The following is a 19,998-nucleotide window of genomic DNA, read 5'->3' on the forward strand; positions in this document are numbered from 1 at the left end:
GTGTGAATAGAAGGGCTACTCTTGGAGTACGGTCAGGATTCCTAGAATTTCTTCTGCTTGGAGAGTTTCTGAACTCTCGGCTCTGCAGTGGGATTCACCTTACCTTATTTTTCATGCGGATAAGGTGGTCCTTCGTACTAAATTGGGATTTCTCCCTAAGGTGGTTTCGGATAGAAATATTAATCAGGAAATTGTTGTTCCTTCTCTCTGACCTAATCCTGTTACATAATTTGGATGTTGTGTGTGCTCTCAAATTCTACCTACAGGCTACTAAGGATTTTCGCCAGTCTTCTGCCCTGTTTGTTTGTTTCTCAAGAAAGCGTTAAGGTCAGAAGGGTACTTTTACTTCTCTTTCCCTCTGGTTGAGAAGTATGATTTGTTTTGCCTATGAGTCTGCTGGACAGCAGCCTCCTGAGATAATTACAGCTCATTCCACTAGGGCTGTTTCCTCTTCTTGGGCTTTCAAAAGTGAAGCTTCTGTGGAACAAATTTGCAAGGCTGCAACATGGTCCTCTCTGCATACTTGTTCCAAATTTTATACTTTTGCCTCGGCCGAGGCCTCTTTTGCGAGAAAGGTTCTTCAAGTGGTGGTGCCTTCTGTTTAGGTCTGCCTGTCTTGTTCTCCCTCCCTGTTCATTCCGTGTCCTCTAGCTTGGGTATTGGGTTCCCTCTAGTAATTGGAATGACGTTGTGGACTCTCCATGTCTTAGGAAATAAAATAAAATGTATGCTTACCTGATAAATGTCTTTCTTTCCGGGCATGGAGAGTCCGAGTTTAGATTAGACAGTACATTTTTACTAAACCTCAGGCACCTCTACACCTTTGTGTTTCTTCTTTTTCCATTTCCCTTTGGCTGAATGACTGGGGTTATGGGTAAGGGAAGTGACACTTAACAGCTTTGCTGTGGTGCTCTTTGCCGCCTCCTGCTGGCCAGGAGTGAATATCCCACTAGTAATTGGATTGACGTTGTGGACTCTCCATGTTCAGAAAGAAATTTATCAGGTAAGCATAATTTTATTTTCGCCCACGTGTAACTGTTAATGTGCCGCTCATAATCTTAGCCATTATGTTGAAGACTATTATCGCCAAGGGCAGAAAATAAAATTATAGGGTAAAAAAAAACACTTTATTAAAATAAAATTTATAAAAAAAAATAAACTTTTTCAAAATAACATACATACGTGTTCACTAAGACAGGAGAGGAGGGGCCAAGACAAGACATTGTTAACAAACAAGGGCTTGTCATTTTTGACATGTGATCATTGTGATTGGCTGCCACAGTGATCACATGACCATGGGCCACTGTTTTGTGCATCATGTCTCATGCCTGAGGCATCCAGTAATTGGCGACAATGAGCCTGATACCAGCATGCATTGGGGCTCCCAAAGTGATTGTATACATAGGGTTATTTGTGACACTGTACTGCCAGCAGCAGCATGAGAGAGACTGATTGCAGCTTGTATCTCATGAATAGAGGCAGCGCACTGACAGGTCTGGGATCACAGGGGCACCCTGTCTCTGCGAACGTTAGCCTGGGGTGTCCTCGGTTATGCTCACTCCGAAGACATGAGGAAATTGCATTGGTGCGCGGACACCTCACGACATCCAGCACTGGTCATTAAGGGGTTAATGAAACTGGCGCTTCATATTTTAGTATTTTTAAAAAAAGTTTGTTTTGTCAGATAAGTTCATTGTGAAGTATTTCACTGATTTCCGGCCCCCACCAGAAGGACCCTGCTAACCAATCACAGCTCTGTATACGTAAGATGAATGAACATGCACTTGTGTAATAGAAGAAACAGGTGGGGTTAAATACTTCCTTCTCCTGTTCCCTTAAAGGGACATTAATCCCAATTATTTCATGATTCAGACAGAACATGCAGTTTTAAACGACTTTCCAGTTTACTTCTATTAAACATGCTTCATTCTCTTTTTATCCTTTGTTGAAGGAGCATTAATGCACTACTGGGAGCTAGCTGAGCACACAAGGTGAGCTAATGACAAGAGGATATCAGGAGAACGAAGCAAATGAGTTAATAGAAGTATAATATATATGTGTATGTGTGTTTTATGCTTAAGTTTCATTACAATAGTGTTGCATAGCAGTAAATAAAGAACTCCAGTACTTGTGATCATTTATTGTGCACTATCTAGCACTTGAGCAATATCCAACAAGAATTGTACTGCATGACCCCATAGGAACAGTCTTATTAACGCACAATAGTGCTAACGTTTTCTGCTCCACTTGTGATCTAGCCCTAAACATTTAATAATATAATCCTGGGAGAGGCAAGTGCATTATGTGTATAGCATGTTGCAAGGGCATAGTTCTGAAGCTTGCGTGACTCTTTACAGCCTCATCCATCCATAATGTCCCTTCGTTGCATTGGTCTGTACAGCTGTTACTCTTATGAAGTTCTCTAGAAATCGCTCTCCTTTTATTCACACGCCATTGCGCAGATTCCGCTTGACCTTCTGTGCACTATTTTGTATTTCTTAATGCACTTTTTTCCCTTAAATGTATTTTAATGTTCCAGGTGGTCACTATATATCCTACTGCCAGAATGTGATTAACGGTCAGTGGTATGAGTTTGATGATCAGTACGTCACAGAGGTGCATGAGACCGTGGTACAGAATGCAGAGGCGTACGTGCTTTTCTACAGGTGAGCAGATTCTCGCACGACATGGAGGTACACGGGAAACAAATGGTTAATATTACAACAAATACATCTATATATAGTTTCATTCAGCCTCTTCATATATCTATAAACAGCACATACAGTAATGCTGCAATCGAATAGGTTACCTGGGTTTACCGGGAGTATTTCTCTCGGTAAAACGGACGTGATTAGAAGTAATAGCAAATAAAATACTTGACTTTAATAATTATATACATTGTTTTCTTTCCTAAGGCATGGAGAGTCCACAACTTCATTCCAATTACTAGTGGGATATTCAACTCCTGGTCAGCAGGAGGAGGCAAAGAGCACCCCAGCAGAGCTGTTAAGTGTAACTTCTCTTACCCATAACCCCCAGTCATTCTTTGCCTCTGTGATCGGGAGGATGGCAAAGATGAGTGTCTGAAAAGATTTAATCCTTTAATGCGTACTTTTCCCTGCAAGCAAGGATTTGGGGCTATGCTGTGTCCCGTGGCCGGACTTTTAGCCGACGGAATTTGGCTGACTGACATTTGGCCGACTGACATTTGGCCGAAACACAAGTGGCTGTCAGATAACAGTCCGGCCACGAGATAGATAGATTTGATAGATAGATAGATACATAGATTAGATAGATAGAACAATAGATGCAATAGATACATTTGATAGATACGATAGATAGATTTGATAGATAAATAGATAGATTTGATAGATAGATAATTTCCCAGACAGAGAATTACAAGACGTGCGCCTGGGACCCATGGTAAGGTTCCCAGAGGCAGTTGCGGCGCCCGAGGCTCTGATTAGAACAGAGCACTCTGGAACGTATCTGCCCTCGGCCGAAATCAGAACATTCTTTAGCTTTCTGTCTGTCGGCCTAATGTTCGTCTGCCAAATGTCCTTCTGCATTTTGTCAGAGCACCGCTGTGTCCATGTCAATCTCTTTAGTAAGTGGTGGCTTTTAGCAGTTAGAAGGCGGCAAGGTTGTCTTTGCTTTACTTCTAACATTATTGCTACCCCTGTTATAGAAAGCCAGGGTTGGTTACTCTCTCTTTTTCTACAGTTCCCTGGTAGACGTGAAGGACTCTGCCACACCTTAGATGCCATTCCCTGTCTGACAGCAGGATCCACAGGTAAGTGCTTTCCTTCTATGTGAAAGGGTGACAGCACTATTGGATTTAATTCTCCTGTGGGCTTCATATTACTGGGACTTCCTTTATCCTTATGGATTATGGAGTTTGAAGGCACTGCATTATATGAGGTGGTTATGAGGCTGACAGGATAGGGCTTAAAGGGACACTAAACCCAATTTTTTTCTTTCGTCATTCAGATAGAGTATGCAATTTTAAACAACTTTCTAATTTACTCCTATTATGAATTTTTCTTCGTTCTCTTGCTATCTTTATTTGAAAAAGAAGGAATCTAAGCTTTTTTTTTTTTGGGTTCAGAACTCTGCACAGCACTTTTTATTGGTGGATGAATTTATCCACCAATCAGCAAGGACAACCCAGTTTGTTCACCAAAAATGGGCCGGCATCTAAACCTGCATTCTCGCATTTCAAATAAAGATACCAAGAGAATGAAGAAAATGTGATAATAGGAGTAAATTAGAAAAGTGCTTAAAATTGCATGCTCTATCTGAATCACGAAAGAAAAAATTTGGGTTCAGTGTCTCTTTAAGGCTAACATTCAGAGCCTCACTCCTTGAGAGATTCTTATATTGTTGGGGGCATATTTTATATTTATATATTTTTTGCTTGGAGGTAAACATTTAAACAAGTTTCGTTACTGTTATTTTTAATTTAGTTGCGTGCCGTTTTCAAGCACAGACAGCATTGGTCAGAGGTGTGGCGCAGTTGAAATTAGTTGTGGTCACATGACTGTTTCTCCGCACTTACACTTCGGATCTCCGAGTATAGCAAAGTTAATAGTGGTGTGTGTTAGGTCCTCTTAAGCTCCTGATTTATAGATATTGTCTCTGGTCTGCAATGGTAAACCCTTTGCTGTGTTTTTTTGCTGCAAACTTTTTTTCTGTTTAAACGTTTTACATATATAGCTAGTGCAGCTCAAGGTTTACACTCTGACTTGAGAAGTTTTTTTTTTTTTACATACTTTTAGTCAGTAATCTTTTATTTATTTTTCTTTTTTGTGGGATCAATGTATTCATAATGGACACTAATGAACATAGTGGTTCCTTTGAAAAATGTTTGTTTTGCTTGGAGGCAGTTGTATTTCCTCCTGTGCAATTTTGCTCTCTGTGCCTAAATATTAAAAGAAAAGATTAATCGTCTTCTGTCTCTCAGGATGGTGCTGTTCTGCCTATGCCTCAGCTTTCCCCTCAAGTGTCCTAAGCTTTAGCCGTTTCACATGCAGTGCCCTGCGTCTCATCTCGGCATCCTGAAGGGGGTGTTTATTTACCAGGAGATTTTGCTGCACAAATAACTTCTGCGGATTCTGCAGCCTTGTCAGCTTTTCCTACTTCTGGTAAGAGGAAGAGAAAGTCTAAAAATATTTCTCTCAGTAAGGGTTCTAACTCAGCAAAGGCATTAGTCTCCCTCAGTAATCTGATGACGAGGATACTTCAGTGGCTTCTGAAGGTGAGATCTCAGATTCTGAATCTAGGATGGAAAGCTCTACTGATTCAGAAGAGGCTAATTTTAGATTTAAGCTTGAACACCTCAGATTACTTCTGAAGGAGGTACTCGCTACCTTAGATGACTCTGAACCTTCTGTCGTTAAGCCAGGGATTCCTTTTTTTCCCTTCCCCTGTTTTTAAAAAGATGTTTCCTGTTGCTGACTCCATTTGTGACTTAAGCTAGAAGGAGTTATTTCTACTCTAGCTAAAAGAACTACCATTCCTATAGAATATAGTTGTTCTTTCAAGGATCCCATGGATAAGAAGCTAGAGGCTTACTTAAAAAAGATGTACATTCATCAGGAATCATAGTGGCATCCTGCTGCAAGCATTGCTACAGTTGCAGGAGCAGCATCTTATTGGTGCAATGCTTTGTCTGAACTAATTTCAGAAAAGACTACTATAGAGGAGATCCAAGATAGGATCAAGGCTCTTAAACTGGCCAATACTTGTATCTGTGATGCCAACATGCAAGTAATTAGACTGGGAGCCAAAATGTCTAGCTTTGTGGTTTTAACTCTCAGAGCTTTGTGGTTAAAATCTTGGTCGGCTGATGTAAACTTCCAAATCCAATCTTTTGTCTTTACCTTATAAGGGTAAAACCTTATTTGGTCCAGGTTTGGCAGAGATCATTTCAGAGATTACCGGTGGAAATGGATCTTTCCTACCTCAGGACAAGAAGAGTAGACCTAAGGGTTGCCAAAATTCTAATTTTCATTACTTTCGTAAATTCAAAGGACAGAAATCTTCTTCCTCCTCTTCCAAGCCAGAGCAATCCAAGAACTCATGGAGGTCCAGTCAGCCTTGGAATAAGGGGAAGCAAACCAAGATGCCTTCCACTGATTCTAAATCAGCATGAAAGGATTGTCCCCGGTCCTGTCCTGGATCAGGCAGGGGGCAGACTTTCCTTTTTTCGTCAGACTTGGATACAAGATGTTCCAGACCCTTGGGATGTGGACATAGTATCCCAGGGTTACAGAATAGGATTCAAGACTTGTCCTCCCAGGGGCAGATTTATCCTATCAAGGTTATCTGCAAACCAGGTAGAGAGTGAGCCCTTCATAAACTGCATAAAGGGCCTATCTTCCCTGGGGGTGATTATTCCAGTTGCTATAGAGGAACAGGGTAAAGGATTCTATTCAAATCTTTTTGTGGTTCCAAAAGAGGATGGAACATTCCGTCCCATTTTGGATCTAAAGTGTCACAACTAATTCCTCAGGGTTCAGTCCTTCAAAATGAAAACCATTCGTTCCATTCTTCCCTTGGTCCAAGAGGGTCAGTTCATGACAACAATAGACCTGAAGGGCGCGTATCTTCATGTTCCCATTCACAGGGATCATCACCAGTTTCTGACATTTGCCTTTGTGGACAAGCATATCCAATTTGTTGCACTTCCGTTTTGGCCTTGCCACAGCGCCCAGAATATTCACAAAGGTTCTGGGGGCTCTTTTGGAAGTGGTCAGATCTCAGGGAAATGCGGTGGCGCCTTACCTAGACAACATCTTGGTTTAGGCGTCATCTTTTAATCTAGCAAAATCTCACACAGAGATGTTGTTGTCTTTTCTACATTCCCATGGTGGAAAGTGAATCTGGAAAAGAGTTCCCTTGTTCTGGCTACAAGGGTATGTTTCCTAGGAACAATAATAGATTCCCTGTCCATGAAGATTTTCCTGACGGATGTCAGAAAAACCGAACTTCTTGTGTTGTGCCTTTCTCTCCAGTCTGCTATTCGGCCATCAGTGGCTCAATGCATGGAGGTGATTGGTCTGGTGGCTTCCATGGACATCATTCCTTTTGCTTGGTTCCATCTGTGACCTCTGCAACTATGTTTGCTTAGTGAATGGAACGGAGACCATTCAGATCTATCGCAGAGGATAGATCTGGATCCTCTAACAAGAGACTCTTGTGGTGGATTTCTCAGGCTCATCTATCCTGAGGCATTTGCTTCCTAAGACCTTCCTGGGTGATTGTAACCACAGACTCCAACCTGTCAGGCTGGGGAGCAGTTTGGGTCTCTCTAAAATCTCAGGGCCTCAGAGTCTTCTCTTCCCATAAACATCTTGGAATTGAGAGCAATCTTCAATGCCTTGACAGCTTGGCCTCAATTATCTTTAGTTCGGTTTATCAGATTCCAATCAGACATCACCACCTCGTGGGCCTACATTGACCATCAGGGGGAACTCTTTTCTGAGCAGACAGACCTTTCATCCCGGGGAGTGGGCTCTCCACCCGGAAGTGTTCTCAAGGATAACCCTCAAGTGGGGGGTTCCGGAGTTGAATCTGATGGCGTCTCGTAAAAACGCCAAGCTTCCAAGGTACGGTTCAAGGTCAAGAGATCCTCAAGCCGCTTTGATAGACGCTCTGGTGGTTCTTTGGAACTTCAATCTGGCATACCTGTTTTCTCCGTTTGCGCTCCTTCCACTAGTCATTGCTCGTATCAAACAGGAGAGCTTCTGTGATTCTAATAGCTCCTACGTGGCCTTGTAGGATCTGGTGCATTGATCTGGTGAAGATGTCATCTGTTCCCCCATGGAGGTTACCTCTGAGGAAGGACCTTCTAATCCAGGGCCCTTTTCTACATCAGAATTTATATTCTCTGATGCTGACTGCTTGGAGATTGAACGAATGAAAACCATTCGTTCCATTCTTCCCTTGGTCCAAGAGGGTCAGTTCATGACAACAATAGACCTGAAGGGCGCGTATCTTCATGTTCCCATTCACAGGGATCATCACCAGTTTCTGAGATTTGCCTTTGTGGACAAGCATATCCAATTTGTTGCACTTCCGTTTTGGCCTTGCCACAGCGCCCAGAATATTCACAAAGGTTCTGGGGGCTCTTTTGGAAGTGGTCAGATCTCAGGGAATTGCGGTGGCGCCTTACCTAGACAACATCTTGGTTTAGGCGTCATCTTTTAATCTAGCAAAATCTCACACAGAGATGTTGTTGTCTTTTCTACATTCCCATGGTGGAAAGTGAATCTGGAAAAGAGTTCCCTTGTTCTGGCTACAAGGGTATGTTTCCTAGGAACAATAATAGATTCCCTGTCCATGAAGATTTTCCTGACGGATGTCAGAAAAACCGAACTTCTTGTGTTGTGCCTTTCTCTCCAGTCTGCTATTCGGCCATCAGTGGCTCAATGCATGGAGGTGATTGGTCTTTTGGCTTCCATGGACATCATTCCTTTTGCTTGGTTCCATCTGTGACCTCTGCAACTATGTTTGCTTAGTTAATGGAACGGAGACCATTCAGATCTATCGCAGAGGATAGATCTGGATCCTCTAACAAGAGACTCTTGTGGTGGATTTCTCAGGCTCATCTATCCTGAGGCATTTGCTTCCTAAGACCTTCCTGGGTGATTGTAACCACAGACTCCAACCTGTCAGGCTGGGGAGCAGTTTGGGTCTCTCTAAAATCTCAGGGCCTCAGAGTCTTCTCTTCCCATAAACATCTTGGAATTGAGAGCAATCTTCAATGCCTTGACAGCTTGGCCTCAATTATCTTTAGTTCGGTTTATCAGATTCCAATCAGACATCACCACCTCGTGGGCCTACATTGACCATCAGGGGGAACTCTTTTCTGAGCAGACAGACCTTTCATCCCGGGGAGTGGGCTCTCCACCCGGAAGTGTTCTCAAGGATAACCCTCAAGTGGGGGGTTCCGGAGTTGAATCTGATGGCGTCTCGTAAAAACGCCAAGCTTCCAAGGTACGGTTCAAGGTCAAGAGATCCTCAAGCCGCTTTGATAGACGCTCTGGTGGTTCTTTGGAACTTCAATCTGGCATACCTGTTTTCTCCGTTTGCGCTCCTTCCACTAGTCATTGCTCGTATCAAACAGGAGAGCTTCTGTGATTCTAATAGCTCCTACGTGGCCTTGCAGGATCTGGTGCATTGATCTGGTGAAGATGTCATCTATTCCCCCATGGAGGTTACCTCTGAGGAAGGACCTTCTAATCCAGGGCCCTTTTCTACATCAGAATTTATATTCTCTGATGCTGACTGCTTGGAGATTGAATGCCTAGTTTTGGCCAGGCGTGGTTTTTCTGAGTCGGTCATTGATACCATGCTTCAGGCTCATAAACCTGTTACTCGTAAGATTTACCATAAGGTATGGCACAAATACATATCTTGGTGTGAATCAAAGGGTTTCTCTTGGAGTAGGGTCAGGGTTCCCAGACTCTTGTCTTTTCTTCAGGAGGGTCTGGAGAAGGGTTTGTCAGTCAGTACACATCTGCCAGATGTCTAATCTTTTGTTAAGGCTCTGGTTAGAATCAGGCCTGTGTTTAAACCGGTTGCTCCTCCTTGGAGTCTTAACCTTGTTCTTAAAGTTTTGCAGCAGGCGCCGTTTGAGCCAATTCACTCTGTTGTTTTTTAATTGTTTTCCTGGAAGGTTTTTATTTCTTATTGCTATTTCTTCTGCTCGCAGATTTCCTGAACTTTCGGCTCTGCAGTGTGATTCCCCTTACCTTATTTTTCATGCGGATAAGGCGGTCCTTCGTACTAAAGTGGGATTTCTTTCTAAGGTAGTTTCGGATCGTAATATTAATCAGGAAATTGTTGTTCCTTCTTTTTGCCCCAATCCATCTTCTCAGAAGGAACGTCTTTTACATAACTTAGATGTTGTGCGTGCTTTAAAATGTTACCTTCATGCAACTAAAGATTTTCGTCAATCTTCTGCCCTGTTTCGTTGTTTTCTCTGGCAAGTGTAAGGGTCAGAAGGCCACTTCTACTTCCCTTTCTCTCTGGTTGAGAAGTGTTATCAGGCTACCTTATGAGACAGCTGGACAACAACCTCCTGAGAGAATTACAGCTCATTTCACTAGTGTCCTCTAGCTTGGGATTGGTTCCCACTAGTAATTGGAATTAATTGTGGACTCTCCATGCCTTATGAAAGAAAACGAAATTTATGCTTATCTGATCAATTTCTTTCTTTCCGGGCATGGAGAGTCCACGACCCCACCCTTGTTTAAATTTAAGACGTCATTTTTTTGTGTAAACCTCAGGCACCTCTATACCTTTTTGTTATCTTCTTTTTCCATTTCCCTTCGGCCGAATGACTGGGGGTTATGGGTAAGGGAAGTGACACTTAACAGCTCTGCTGAGGTGCTCTTTGCCGCCTCCTGCTGGCCATGAGTTGAATATCCCACTAGTAATTGGAATGAAGACGTAGACTCTCCATGCCTGGAAAGAAAGAAATTTATCAGGTAAGCATAATTTTTTTTTTATTTTATTTTGTTTTTAACTGTCTCCTCTTGTGTTTAACTAGATTAGGTACAGAGTATCAGATTTATCTGTCTCACTAACATCTCTCTGTATTCTTCCTCCGGTCAGGAAAAGCAGTGAGGACGCAGAGCGTGAGCGGCAGAAGGTCGTATCGCTGGCAGCAATGAAGGAATCCGGCTTGCTGCAGTTTTACATATCTCGTGAGTGGCTGAATAAATTCAACACGTTTGCAGAGCCTGGACCAATCAGCAACCAGAGCTTCCTGTGCTCACATGGTGGTAAGAACAAGATGCATGCTGGGTAGCTGTGCTCTCTAGCTATTGTCTAGCCTAAGCATGGGGGGGTGTTGTGTAAGCGGTGGTTAGGGTTAAATGGTGTTAGGAGCTTCAATCGATACAGAGTATCATTCCTTTTTGACTGTTTACATTAGGTTTTCAATTCGCTAAAGCAGTTCTATGATACCAGAGCAGCTGTAAAACTTGTCTCATGCTAATGATGTAAAGCAAACGGCTGGTTCTGGCAATTTGTACCATTTTGTTTTCTGGCCTCTATAGGGAGCGTGGGGCAGTACAATTTATACACAAAAACAACAAGTGTTTAATGTCCCTTTAAGTGTAGCCATAGACAGTAATAGTCAACATTAAGACCTTTTACCGTGTGGCACATAATTACTGATATATACTGTGCATATATAAATATTTATTGTGTGCGCAGACCTTATGTAATGCAGCATTTAATTACTGATATATACCGTGCATATATAAACATTTATTGTGTGTGCAGACCTTATCTAATGCAGCACTTAATTAGTGATATATACTGTGCATATATAAACATTTATTGTGTGTGCAGACCTTATGTAATGCAGCACTTAATTACTGATATATACTGTGCATATATAAACATTTATTGTATGTGCAGACCTTATGTAATGCAGCACTTAATTACTGATATATTCTGTGCATATATAAACATTTATTGTGTGTGCAGACCTTATGTAATGCAGCACTTAATTACGGATATATACTGTGCATATATAAACATTTATTGTTTGTTCAGACCTTTATGTAATGTGGCACTTAATTACTGATATATACTGTGCATATATAAACATTTATTGTGTGTGCAGACCTTATGTAATACAGCACTTAATTACTGATATACTGTGCAATGACTGCATATATAAACATTTGTGTGTTCAGACCTTATGTAATGCAGCACTTAATTACTGATATATACTGTGCATATATAAACATTTATTGTGTGTGCAGACCTTATGTAATGCAGCACTTAATTACTGATATATACTGTGCATATATAAAGATTTATTGTGTGCTCAGACCTTATGTAATGCAGCACTTAATTACAGATATAAACTGTGCATATATAAACATTTATTGTGTGTGCATACCTTATGTAATGCAGCAGATAATTACTGATATATACTGTGCATATATAAACATTTATTGTGTGTGCAGACCTTATGTAATGTGGCACTTAATTACTGCTATATACTGTGCATATATAAACATTTATTGTGTGTGCAGACCTTATGTAATGCCGCACATAATTACTGATATATACTGTGCATATATAAACATTTATTGTGTGTGCAGATCTTATGTAATGCAGCACTTTATTACTGATATATACTGTGCATATATAAACATTTATTGTGTGTGCAGACCTTATGTAATGCTGCACATAATTACTGATATATACTGTGCATATATAAACATTTATTGTGTGTGCAGATCTTATGTAATGCAGCACTTTATTACTGATATATACTGTGCATATATAAACATTTATTGTGTGTGCAGATCTTATGTAATGCAGCACTTTATTACTGATATATACTGTGCATATATAAACATTTATTGTGTGTGCAGATCTTATGTAATGCAGCACTTTATTACTGATATATACTGTGCATATATAAACATTTATTGTGTGTGCAGATCTTATGTAATGCAGCACTTAATTACTGATATATACTGTGCATATATAAAGATTTATTGTGTGCTCAGACCTTATGTAATGCAGCACTTAATTACAGATATAAACTGTGCATATATAAAGATTTATTGTGTGTGCATACCTTATGTAATGCAGCAGATAATTACTGATATTTCTTTCATGTAATTAGCAAGAGTCCATGAGCTAGTGACGTATGGGATATACATTCCTACCAGGAGGGGCAAAGTTTCCCAAACCTCAAAATGCCTATAAATACACCCCTCACCACACCCACAATTCAGTTTTACAAACTTTGCCTCCGATGGAGGTGGTGAAGTAAGTTTGTGCTAGATTCTACGTTGATATGCGCTCCGCAGCAAGTTGGAGCCCGGTTTTCCTCTCAGCGTGCAGTGAATGTCAGAGGGATGTGAGGAGTATTGCCTATTTGAATGCAGTGATCTCCTTCTAAGGGGTCTATTTCATAGGTTCTCTGTTATCGGTCGTAGAGATTCATCTCTTACCTCCCTTTTCAGATCGACGATATACTCTTATATATACCATTACCTCTGCTGATTCTCGTTTCAGTACTGGTTTGGCTATCTACTATATGTAGATGAGTGTCCTGGGGTAAGTAAGTCTTATTTTCTGTGACACTCCTAGCTATGGTTGGGCACTTTGTTTATAAAGTTCTAAATATATGTATTCAAACATTTATTTGCCTTGACTCAGAATGTTCAACTTTCCTTATTTTCAGACAGTCAGTTTCATATTTGGGATAATGCATTTTAAACATTTTTCTTACCTTAAAATTTGACTTTTTCCCTGTGGGCTGTTAGGCTCGCGGGGGCTGAAAATGCTTCATTTTATTGCGTCATTCTTGGCGCGGACTTTTTTGGCGCAAAAATTCTATTTCCGTTTCCGGCGTCATACGTGTCGCCGGAAGTTGCGTCATTTTTTGACGTTATTTTGCACCAAAAATGTCGGCGTTCCGGATGTGGCGTCATTTTTGGCGCCAAAAAGCATTTAGGCGCCAAATAATGTGGGCGTCTTATTTGGCACGAAAAAATATGGGCGTCACTTTTGTCTCCACATTATTTAAGTCTCATTTTTTATTGCTTCTGGTTGCTAGAAGCTTGTTCTTTGGCATTTTTTCCCATTCCTGAAACTGTCATTTAAGGAATTTGATAAATTTTGCTTTATATATATGTTGTTTTTTCTCTTACATATTGCAAGATGTCTCACGTTGCATCTGAGTCAGAAGATACTACAGGAAAATCGCTGTCAAGTGCTGAATCTACCAAAGCTAAGTGTATCTGCTGTAAACTTTTGGTAGCTATTTCTCCAGCTGTTGTTTGTATTGATTGTCATGACAAACTTGTTAAAGCAGATAATATTTCCTTTAGTAAAGTACCATTGCCTGTTGCAGTTCCTTCAACATCTAAGGTGCAGAATGTTCCTGATAATATAAGAGATTTTGTTTCTGAATCCATAAAGAAGGCTATGTCTGTTATTTCTCCTTCTAGTAAACGTAAAAAATCTTTTAAAACTTCTCTCCCTACAGATGAATTTTTAACTGAACATCATCATTCTGATTCTGATGATTCCTCTGGTTCAGAGGATTCTGTCTCAGAGGTTGATGCTGATAAATCTTCATATTTATTTAAAATGGAATTTATTCGTTCTTTACTTAAAGAAGTCCTAATCTGGTCCTCTTGATACTAAATCTAAACGTTTCAATAAGGTTTTTAAATCTCCTGTAGTTATTCCAGAAGTTTTTCCTGTCCCTGATGCTATTTCTGCAGTAATTTCCAAAGAATGGGATAATTTGGGTAATTCATTTACTCCTTCTAAACGTTTTAAGCAATTATATCCTGTGCCGTCTGACAGATTAGAATTTTGGGACAAGATCCCTAAAGTTGATGGGGCTATTTCTACCCTTGCTAAACGTACTACTATTCCTACGTCAGATGGTACTTCGTTTAAGGATCCTCTAGATAGGAAAATTGAGTCCTTTCTAAGAAAAGCTTATCTGTGTTCAGGTAATCTTCTTAGACCTGCTATATCTTTGGCTGATGTTGCTGCAGCTTCAACTTTTTGGTTGGAAACTTTAGCGCAACAAGTAACACATCGTGATTCTCATGATATTATTATTCTTCTTCAACATGCTAATAATTTTATCTGTGATGCCATTTTTGATATTATCAGAGTTGATGTCAGGTTTATGTCTCTAGCTATTTTAGCTAGAAGAGCTTTATGGCTTAAAACTTGGAATGCTGATATGGCTTCTAAATCAACTTTACTTTCCATTTCTTTCCAGGGTAACAAATTATTTGGTTCTCAGTTGGATTCCATTATTTCAACTGTTACTGGTGGGAAAGGAACTTTTTTACCACAGGATAAAAAATCTAAAGGTAAAAACAGGGCTAATAATCGTTTTCGTTCCTTTCGTTTCAACAAAGAACAAAAGCCTGATCCTTCATCCTCAGGAGCAGTTTCAGTTTGGAGACCATCTCCAGTTTGGAATAAATCCAAGCCAGCTAGAAAGGCAAAGCCTGCTTCTAAGTCCACATGAAGGTGCGGCCCTCATTCCAGCTCAGCTGGTAGGGGGCAGGTTACGTTTTTTCAAGGAAATTTGGATCAATTCTGTTCACAATCTTTGGATTCAGAGCATTGTTTCAGAAGGGTACAGAATTGGTTTCAAGTTGAGACCTCCTGCAAAGAGATTTTTTCTTTCCCGTGTCCCAGTAAATCCAGTAAAAGCTCAGGCATTTCTGAAATGTGTTTCAGATCTAGAGTTGACTGGAGTAATTATGCCAGTTCCAGTTCCGGAACAGGGGATGGGGTTTTATTCAAATCTCTTCATTGTACCAAAGAAGGAGAATTCTTTCAGACCAGTTCTGGATCTAAAAATATTGAATCGTTATGTAAGGATACCAACGTTCAAGATGGTAACTGTAAGGACTATCTTACCTTTTGTTCAGCAAGGGAATTATATATCCACAATAGATTTACAGGATGCATATCTGCATATTCCGATTCATCCAGATCATTATCAATTCCTGAGATTCTCGTTTCTGGACAAGCATTACCAGTTTGTGGCTCTGCCGTTTGGCCTAGCTACAGCTCCAAGAATTTTTACAAAGGTTCTCGGTGCCCTGCTGTCTGTAATCAGAGAACAGGGTATTGTGGTATTTCCTTATTTGGACGATATCTTGGTACTTGCTCAGTCTTTACATTTAGCAGAATCTCATATGAATCGACTTGTGTTGTTTCTTCAAGATCATGGTTGGAGGATCAATTTACCAAAACGTTCTTTGATTCCTCAGACAAGGGTAACCTTTCTGGGTTTCCAGATGGATTCAGTGTCCATGACTCTGTCTTTAACAGACAAGAAACGTCTAAAGTTGATTACAGCTTGTCGAAACCTTCAGTCACAATCATTCCCTTCGGTAGCCTTATGCATGGAAATTCTAGGTCTTATGACTGCTGCATCGGACGCGATCCCCTTTGCTCGTTTTCACATGCGACCTCTTCAGCTCTGTATGCTGAATCAATGGTGCAAGGATTACACAAAGATATCTCAATTAATATCTTTAAAACCGATTGTACGACACTCTCTAACGTGGTGGACAGATCACCATCGTTTAATTCAGGGGGCTTCTTTTGTGCTTCCGACCTGGACTGTAATTTCAACAGATGCAAGTCTCACAGGTTGGGGAGCTGTGTGGGGATCTCTGACGGCACAAGGAGTTTGGGAATCTCAGGAGGTGAGATTACCGATCAATATTTTGGAACTCCGTGCAATTTTCAGAGCTCTTCAGTTTTGGCCTCTTCTGAAGAGAGAATCGTTCATTTGTTTTCAGACAGACAATGTCACAACTGTGGCATACATCAATCATCAAGGAGGGACTCACAGTCCTCTGGCTATGAAAGAAGTATCTCGAATTTTGGTTTGGGCGGAATCCAGCTCCTGTCTAATCTCTGCGGTTCATATCCCAGGTGTAGACAATTGGGAAGCGGATTATCTCAGTCGCCAAACGTTGCATCCGGGCGAATGGTCTCTTCACCCAGAGGTATTTCTTCAGATTGTTCAAATGTGGGAACTTCCAGAAATAGATCTGATGGCGTCCCATCTAAACAAGAAACTTCCCAGGTATCTGTCCAGATCCCGGGATCCTCAGGCGGAGGCAGTGGATGCATTATCACTTCCTTGGAGGTATCATCCTGCCTATATCTTTCCGCCTCTAGTTCTTCTTCCAAGAGTAATCTCCAAGATTCTGAAGGAATGCTCGTTTGTTCTGCTGGTAGCTCCGGCATGGCCTCACAGGTTTTGGTATGCGGATCTTGTCCGGATGGCCTCTTGCCAACCGTGGACTCTTTCGTTAAGACCAGACCTTCTGTCACAAGGTCCTTTTTTCCATCAGGATCTGAAATCCTTAAATTTAAAGGTATGGAGATTGAACGCTTGATTCTTGGTCAAAGAGGTTTCTCTGACTCTGTGATTAATACTATGTTACAGGCTCGTAAATCTGTATCTCGAGAGATATATTATAGAGTCTGGAAGACTTATATTTCTTGGTGTCTTTCTCATCATTTTTCCTGGCATTCTTTTAGAATACCGAGAATTTTACAGTTCCTTCAGGATGGTTTAGATAAAGGTTTGTCCGCAAGTTCTTTGAAAGGACAAATCTCTGCTCTTTCTGTTCTTTTTCACAGAAAGATTGCTATTCTTCCTGATATTCATTGTTTTGTACAAGCTTTGGTTCGTATAAAACCTGTCATTAAGTCAATTTCTCCTCCTTGGAGTTTGAATTTGGTTCTGGGAGCTCTTCAAGCTCCTCCGTTTGAACCTATGCATTCATTGGACATTAAATTACTTTCTTGGAAAGTTTTGTTCCTTTTGGCCATCTCTTCTGCCAGAAGAGTTTCTGAATTATCTGCTCTTTCTTGTGAGTCTCCTTTTCTGATTTTTCATCAGGATAAGGCGGTGTTGCGAACTTCTTTTGAATTTTTACCTAAAGTTGTGAATTCCAACAACATTAGTAGAGAAATTGTGGTTCCTTCATTATGTCCTAATCCTAAGAATTCTAAGGAGAAATCGTTGCATTCTTTGGATGTTGTTAGAGCTTTGAAATATTATGTTGAAGCTACGAAATCTTTTCGTAAGACTTCTAGTCTATTTGTTATCTTTTCCGGTTCTAGAAAAGGCCAGAAAGCTTCTGCCATTTCTTTGGCATCTTGGTTGAAATCTTTAATTCATCTTGCCTATGTTGAGTCGGGTAAAACTCCGCCTCAGAGAATTACAGCTCATTCTACTAGGTCAGTTTCTACTTCCTGGGCGTTTAGGAATGAAGCTTCGGTTGACCAGATCTGCAAAGCAGCGACTTGGTCCTCTTTGCATACTTTTACTAAATTCTACCATTTTGATGTATTTTCTTCTTCTGAAGCAGTTTTTGGTAGAAAAGTACTTCAGGCAGCGGTTTCAGTTTGAATCTTCTGCTTATGTTTTTCGTTAAACTTTATTTTGGGTGTGGATTATTTTCAGCAGGAATTGGCTGTCTTTATTTTATCCCTCCCTCTCTAGTGATTCTTGTGTGGAAAGATCCACTTCTTGGGTAGTCATTATCCCATACGTCACTAGCTCATGGACTCTTGCTAATTACATGAAAGAAAACATAATTTATGTAAGAACTTACCTGATAAATTCATTTCTTTCATATTAGCAAGAGTCCATGAGGCCCGCCCTTTTTTTGTGGTGGTTATGATTTTGTATAAAGCACAATTATTCTAATTCCTTATTTTATATGCTTTCGCACTTTTTTATCACCCCACTTCTTGGCTATTCGTTAAACTGAATTGTGGGTGTGGTGAGGGGTGTATTTATAGGCATTTTGAGGTTTGGGAAACTTTGCCCCTCCTGGTAGGAATGTATATCCCATACGTCACTAGCTCATGGACTCTTGCTAATATGAAAGAAATGAATTTATCAGGTAAGTTCTTACATAAATTATGTTATACTGTGCATATATAAACATTTATTGTGTGTGCAGACCTTATGTAATGTTGCACTTAATTACTGATATATACTGTGCATATATAAACATGTATTGTGTGTGCAGACCTTATGTAATGCGGCACTTAATTACTGATATATACTGTGCATATATAAACATGTATTGTGTGTGCAGACCTTATGTAATGCAGCACTTAATTACTAATATATACTGTGCATATATAAACATTTATTGTGTGTGCAGACCTTATGTAATGTTGCACTTAATTACTGATATATACTGTGCATATATAAACATTTATTGTGTGTGCAGACCTTATGTAATGCGGCACTTAATTACTGATATATACTGTGCATATATAAACATTTATTGTGTGTGCAGACCTTATCTAATGCAGCACTTAATTACTGCTATATACTGTGCATATATAAACATTTATTGTGTGTGCAGACCTTATGTAATGCAGCACTTAATTACTGATATATACTGTGCATATATAAACATTTATTGTATGTGCAGACTTTATGTAATTCTTTAAAATGAATGTAAAGTTAAATCGTTTACCTAAAGTGAAACGATAGAATGTAAAAAAAAATGAATGAGTTTCATTCATGAAATAGTATATACTTATCTTCAGAGCTATTTCACTATAAATGCTACACGGATAATAGCTGAAGCTCCGGTCGCCGTTTTCATCAATTGATTGACAGATGACTCACCTGCAATCAACTAATCGTTGTTTCCCCGGGGCGTTCAGCTCTTTTGCACAAACGCCATTACCTGGGGGGAAACCACGGAGCTTCAGCAATTATCCGTGTAGCGTTTATAGTGAAATAGCTCTGAAGATAAGTATATCCTATTTCATGAATGAAACTCTTATTCATATTTTAACTTCTATCGTTTCACTTTAGGTAGATGATTTAACTTTACATTCACTTTAACTTAGATTAAGCTGCAAATATCCTCCTGCATCTTGTCTATATCATGCAGCAGGAACAGTAAAAATTTTATTTTAAAATAAATATAGTTTCTGGCCACTTTGAAATGGCTACCAAGCTCCACCCACTGATGACATCAGGATCTTGGCTGCATCTATGCATTGACAGTCTGTTGAATCCAACTAGTGAGCCTTTTGTGATTGGATGCCATATGCAGCCCAGATCGTGATGTTATCAGTTCGTGGAGCTTGGCAGTCATTTCAAAGTGGCCAGAAATAATATTAGTTTTAAAATAACTTTTTTACTGATATAGAAAGGGTGCAGGAGACTATTTGCAGCTTAATCTAAGGAACGACTTTAAGATGACTGAGGTGTAGACTGTCCCTTTAATATGTGTATACACACATATTAACACAGAAATATATGCGTAGACATTTACAATTTGCTGCCATCACTGCGCGACTTACCCCCTTTGCTGCGCTAGTTCTCATGCCGTGAGACACATTGGAGCCTATGGAAGTGCAAGGTCGTGTTCGCATTGCAGCTAACTTGTAATACCAGTGAACATTAGC

At 40.2% G+C, this 19,998-nt stretch overlaps 1 protein-coding gene across 1 annotated transcript in view; it reads left to right on the plus strand.

The window, feature by feature from the left end:
- USP20 (ubiquitin specific peptidase 20) overlaps positions 1-19,998 on the plus strand; it is a 213,834-nt gene that overhangs the window by 161,780 nt on the left and 32,056 nt on the right. The window contains exons 18-19 of the mRNA XM_053695835.1: positions 2,540-2,666; positions 10,624-10,793. Coding sequence (XP_053551810.1) covers positions 2,540-2,666; positions 10,624-10,793 — 297 coding nt within the window. The remainder of the gene's footprint in view (positions 1-2,539; positions 2,667-10,623; positions 10,794-19,998) is intronic.

Source organism: Bombina bombina, chromosome 12 (genome assembly GCF_027579735.1).
Source record: "Bombina bombina isolate aBomBom1 chromosome 12, aBomBom1.pri, whole genome shotgun sequence".
In the NCBI taxonomy this organism is placed as follows: Eukaryota; Metazoa; Chordata; class Amphibia; order Anura; family Bombinatoridae; genus Bombina; species Bombina bombina.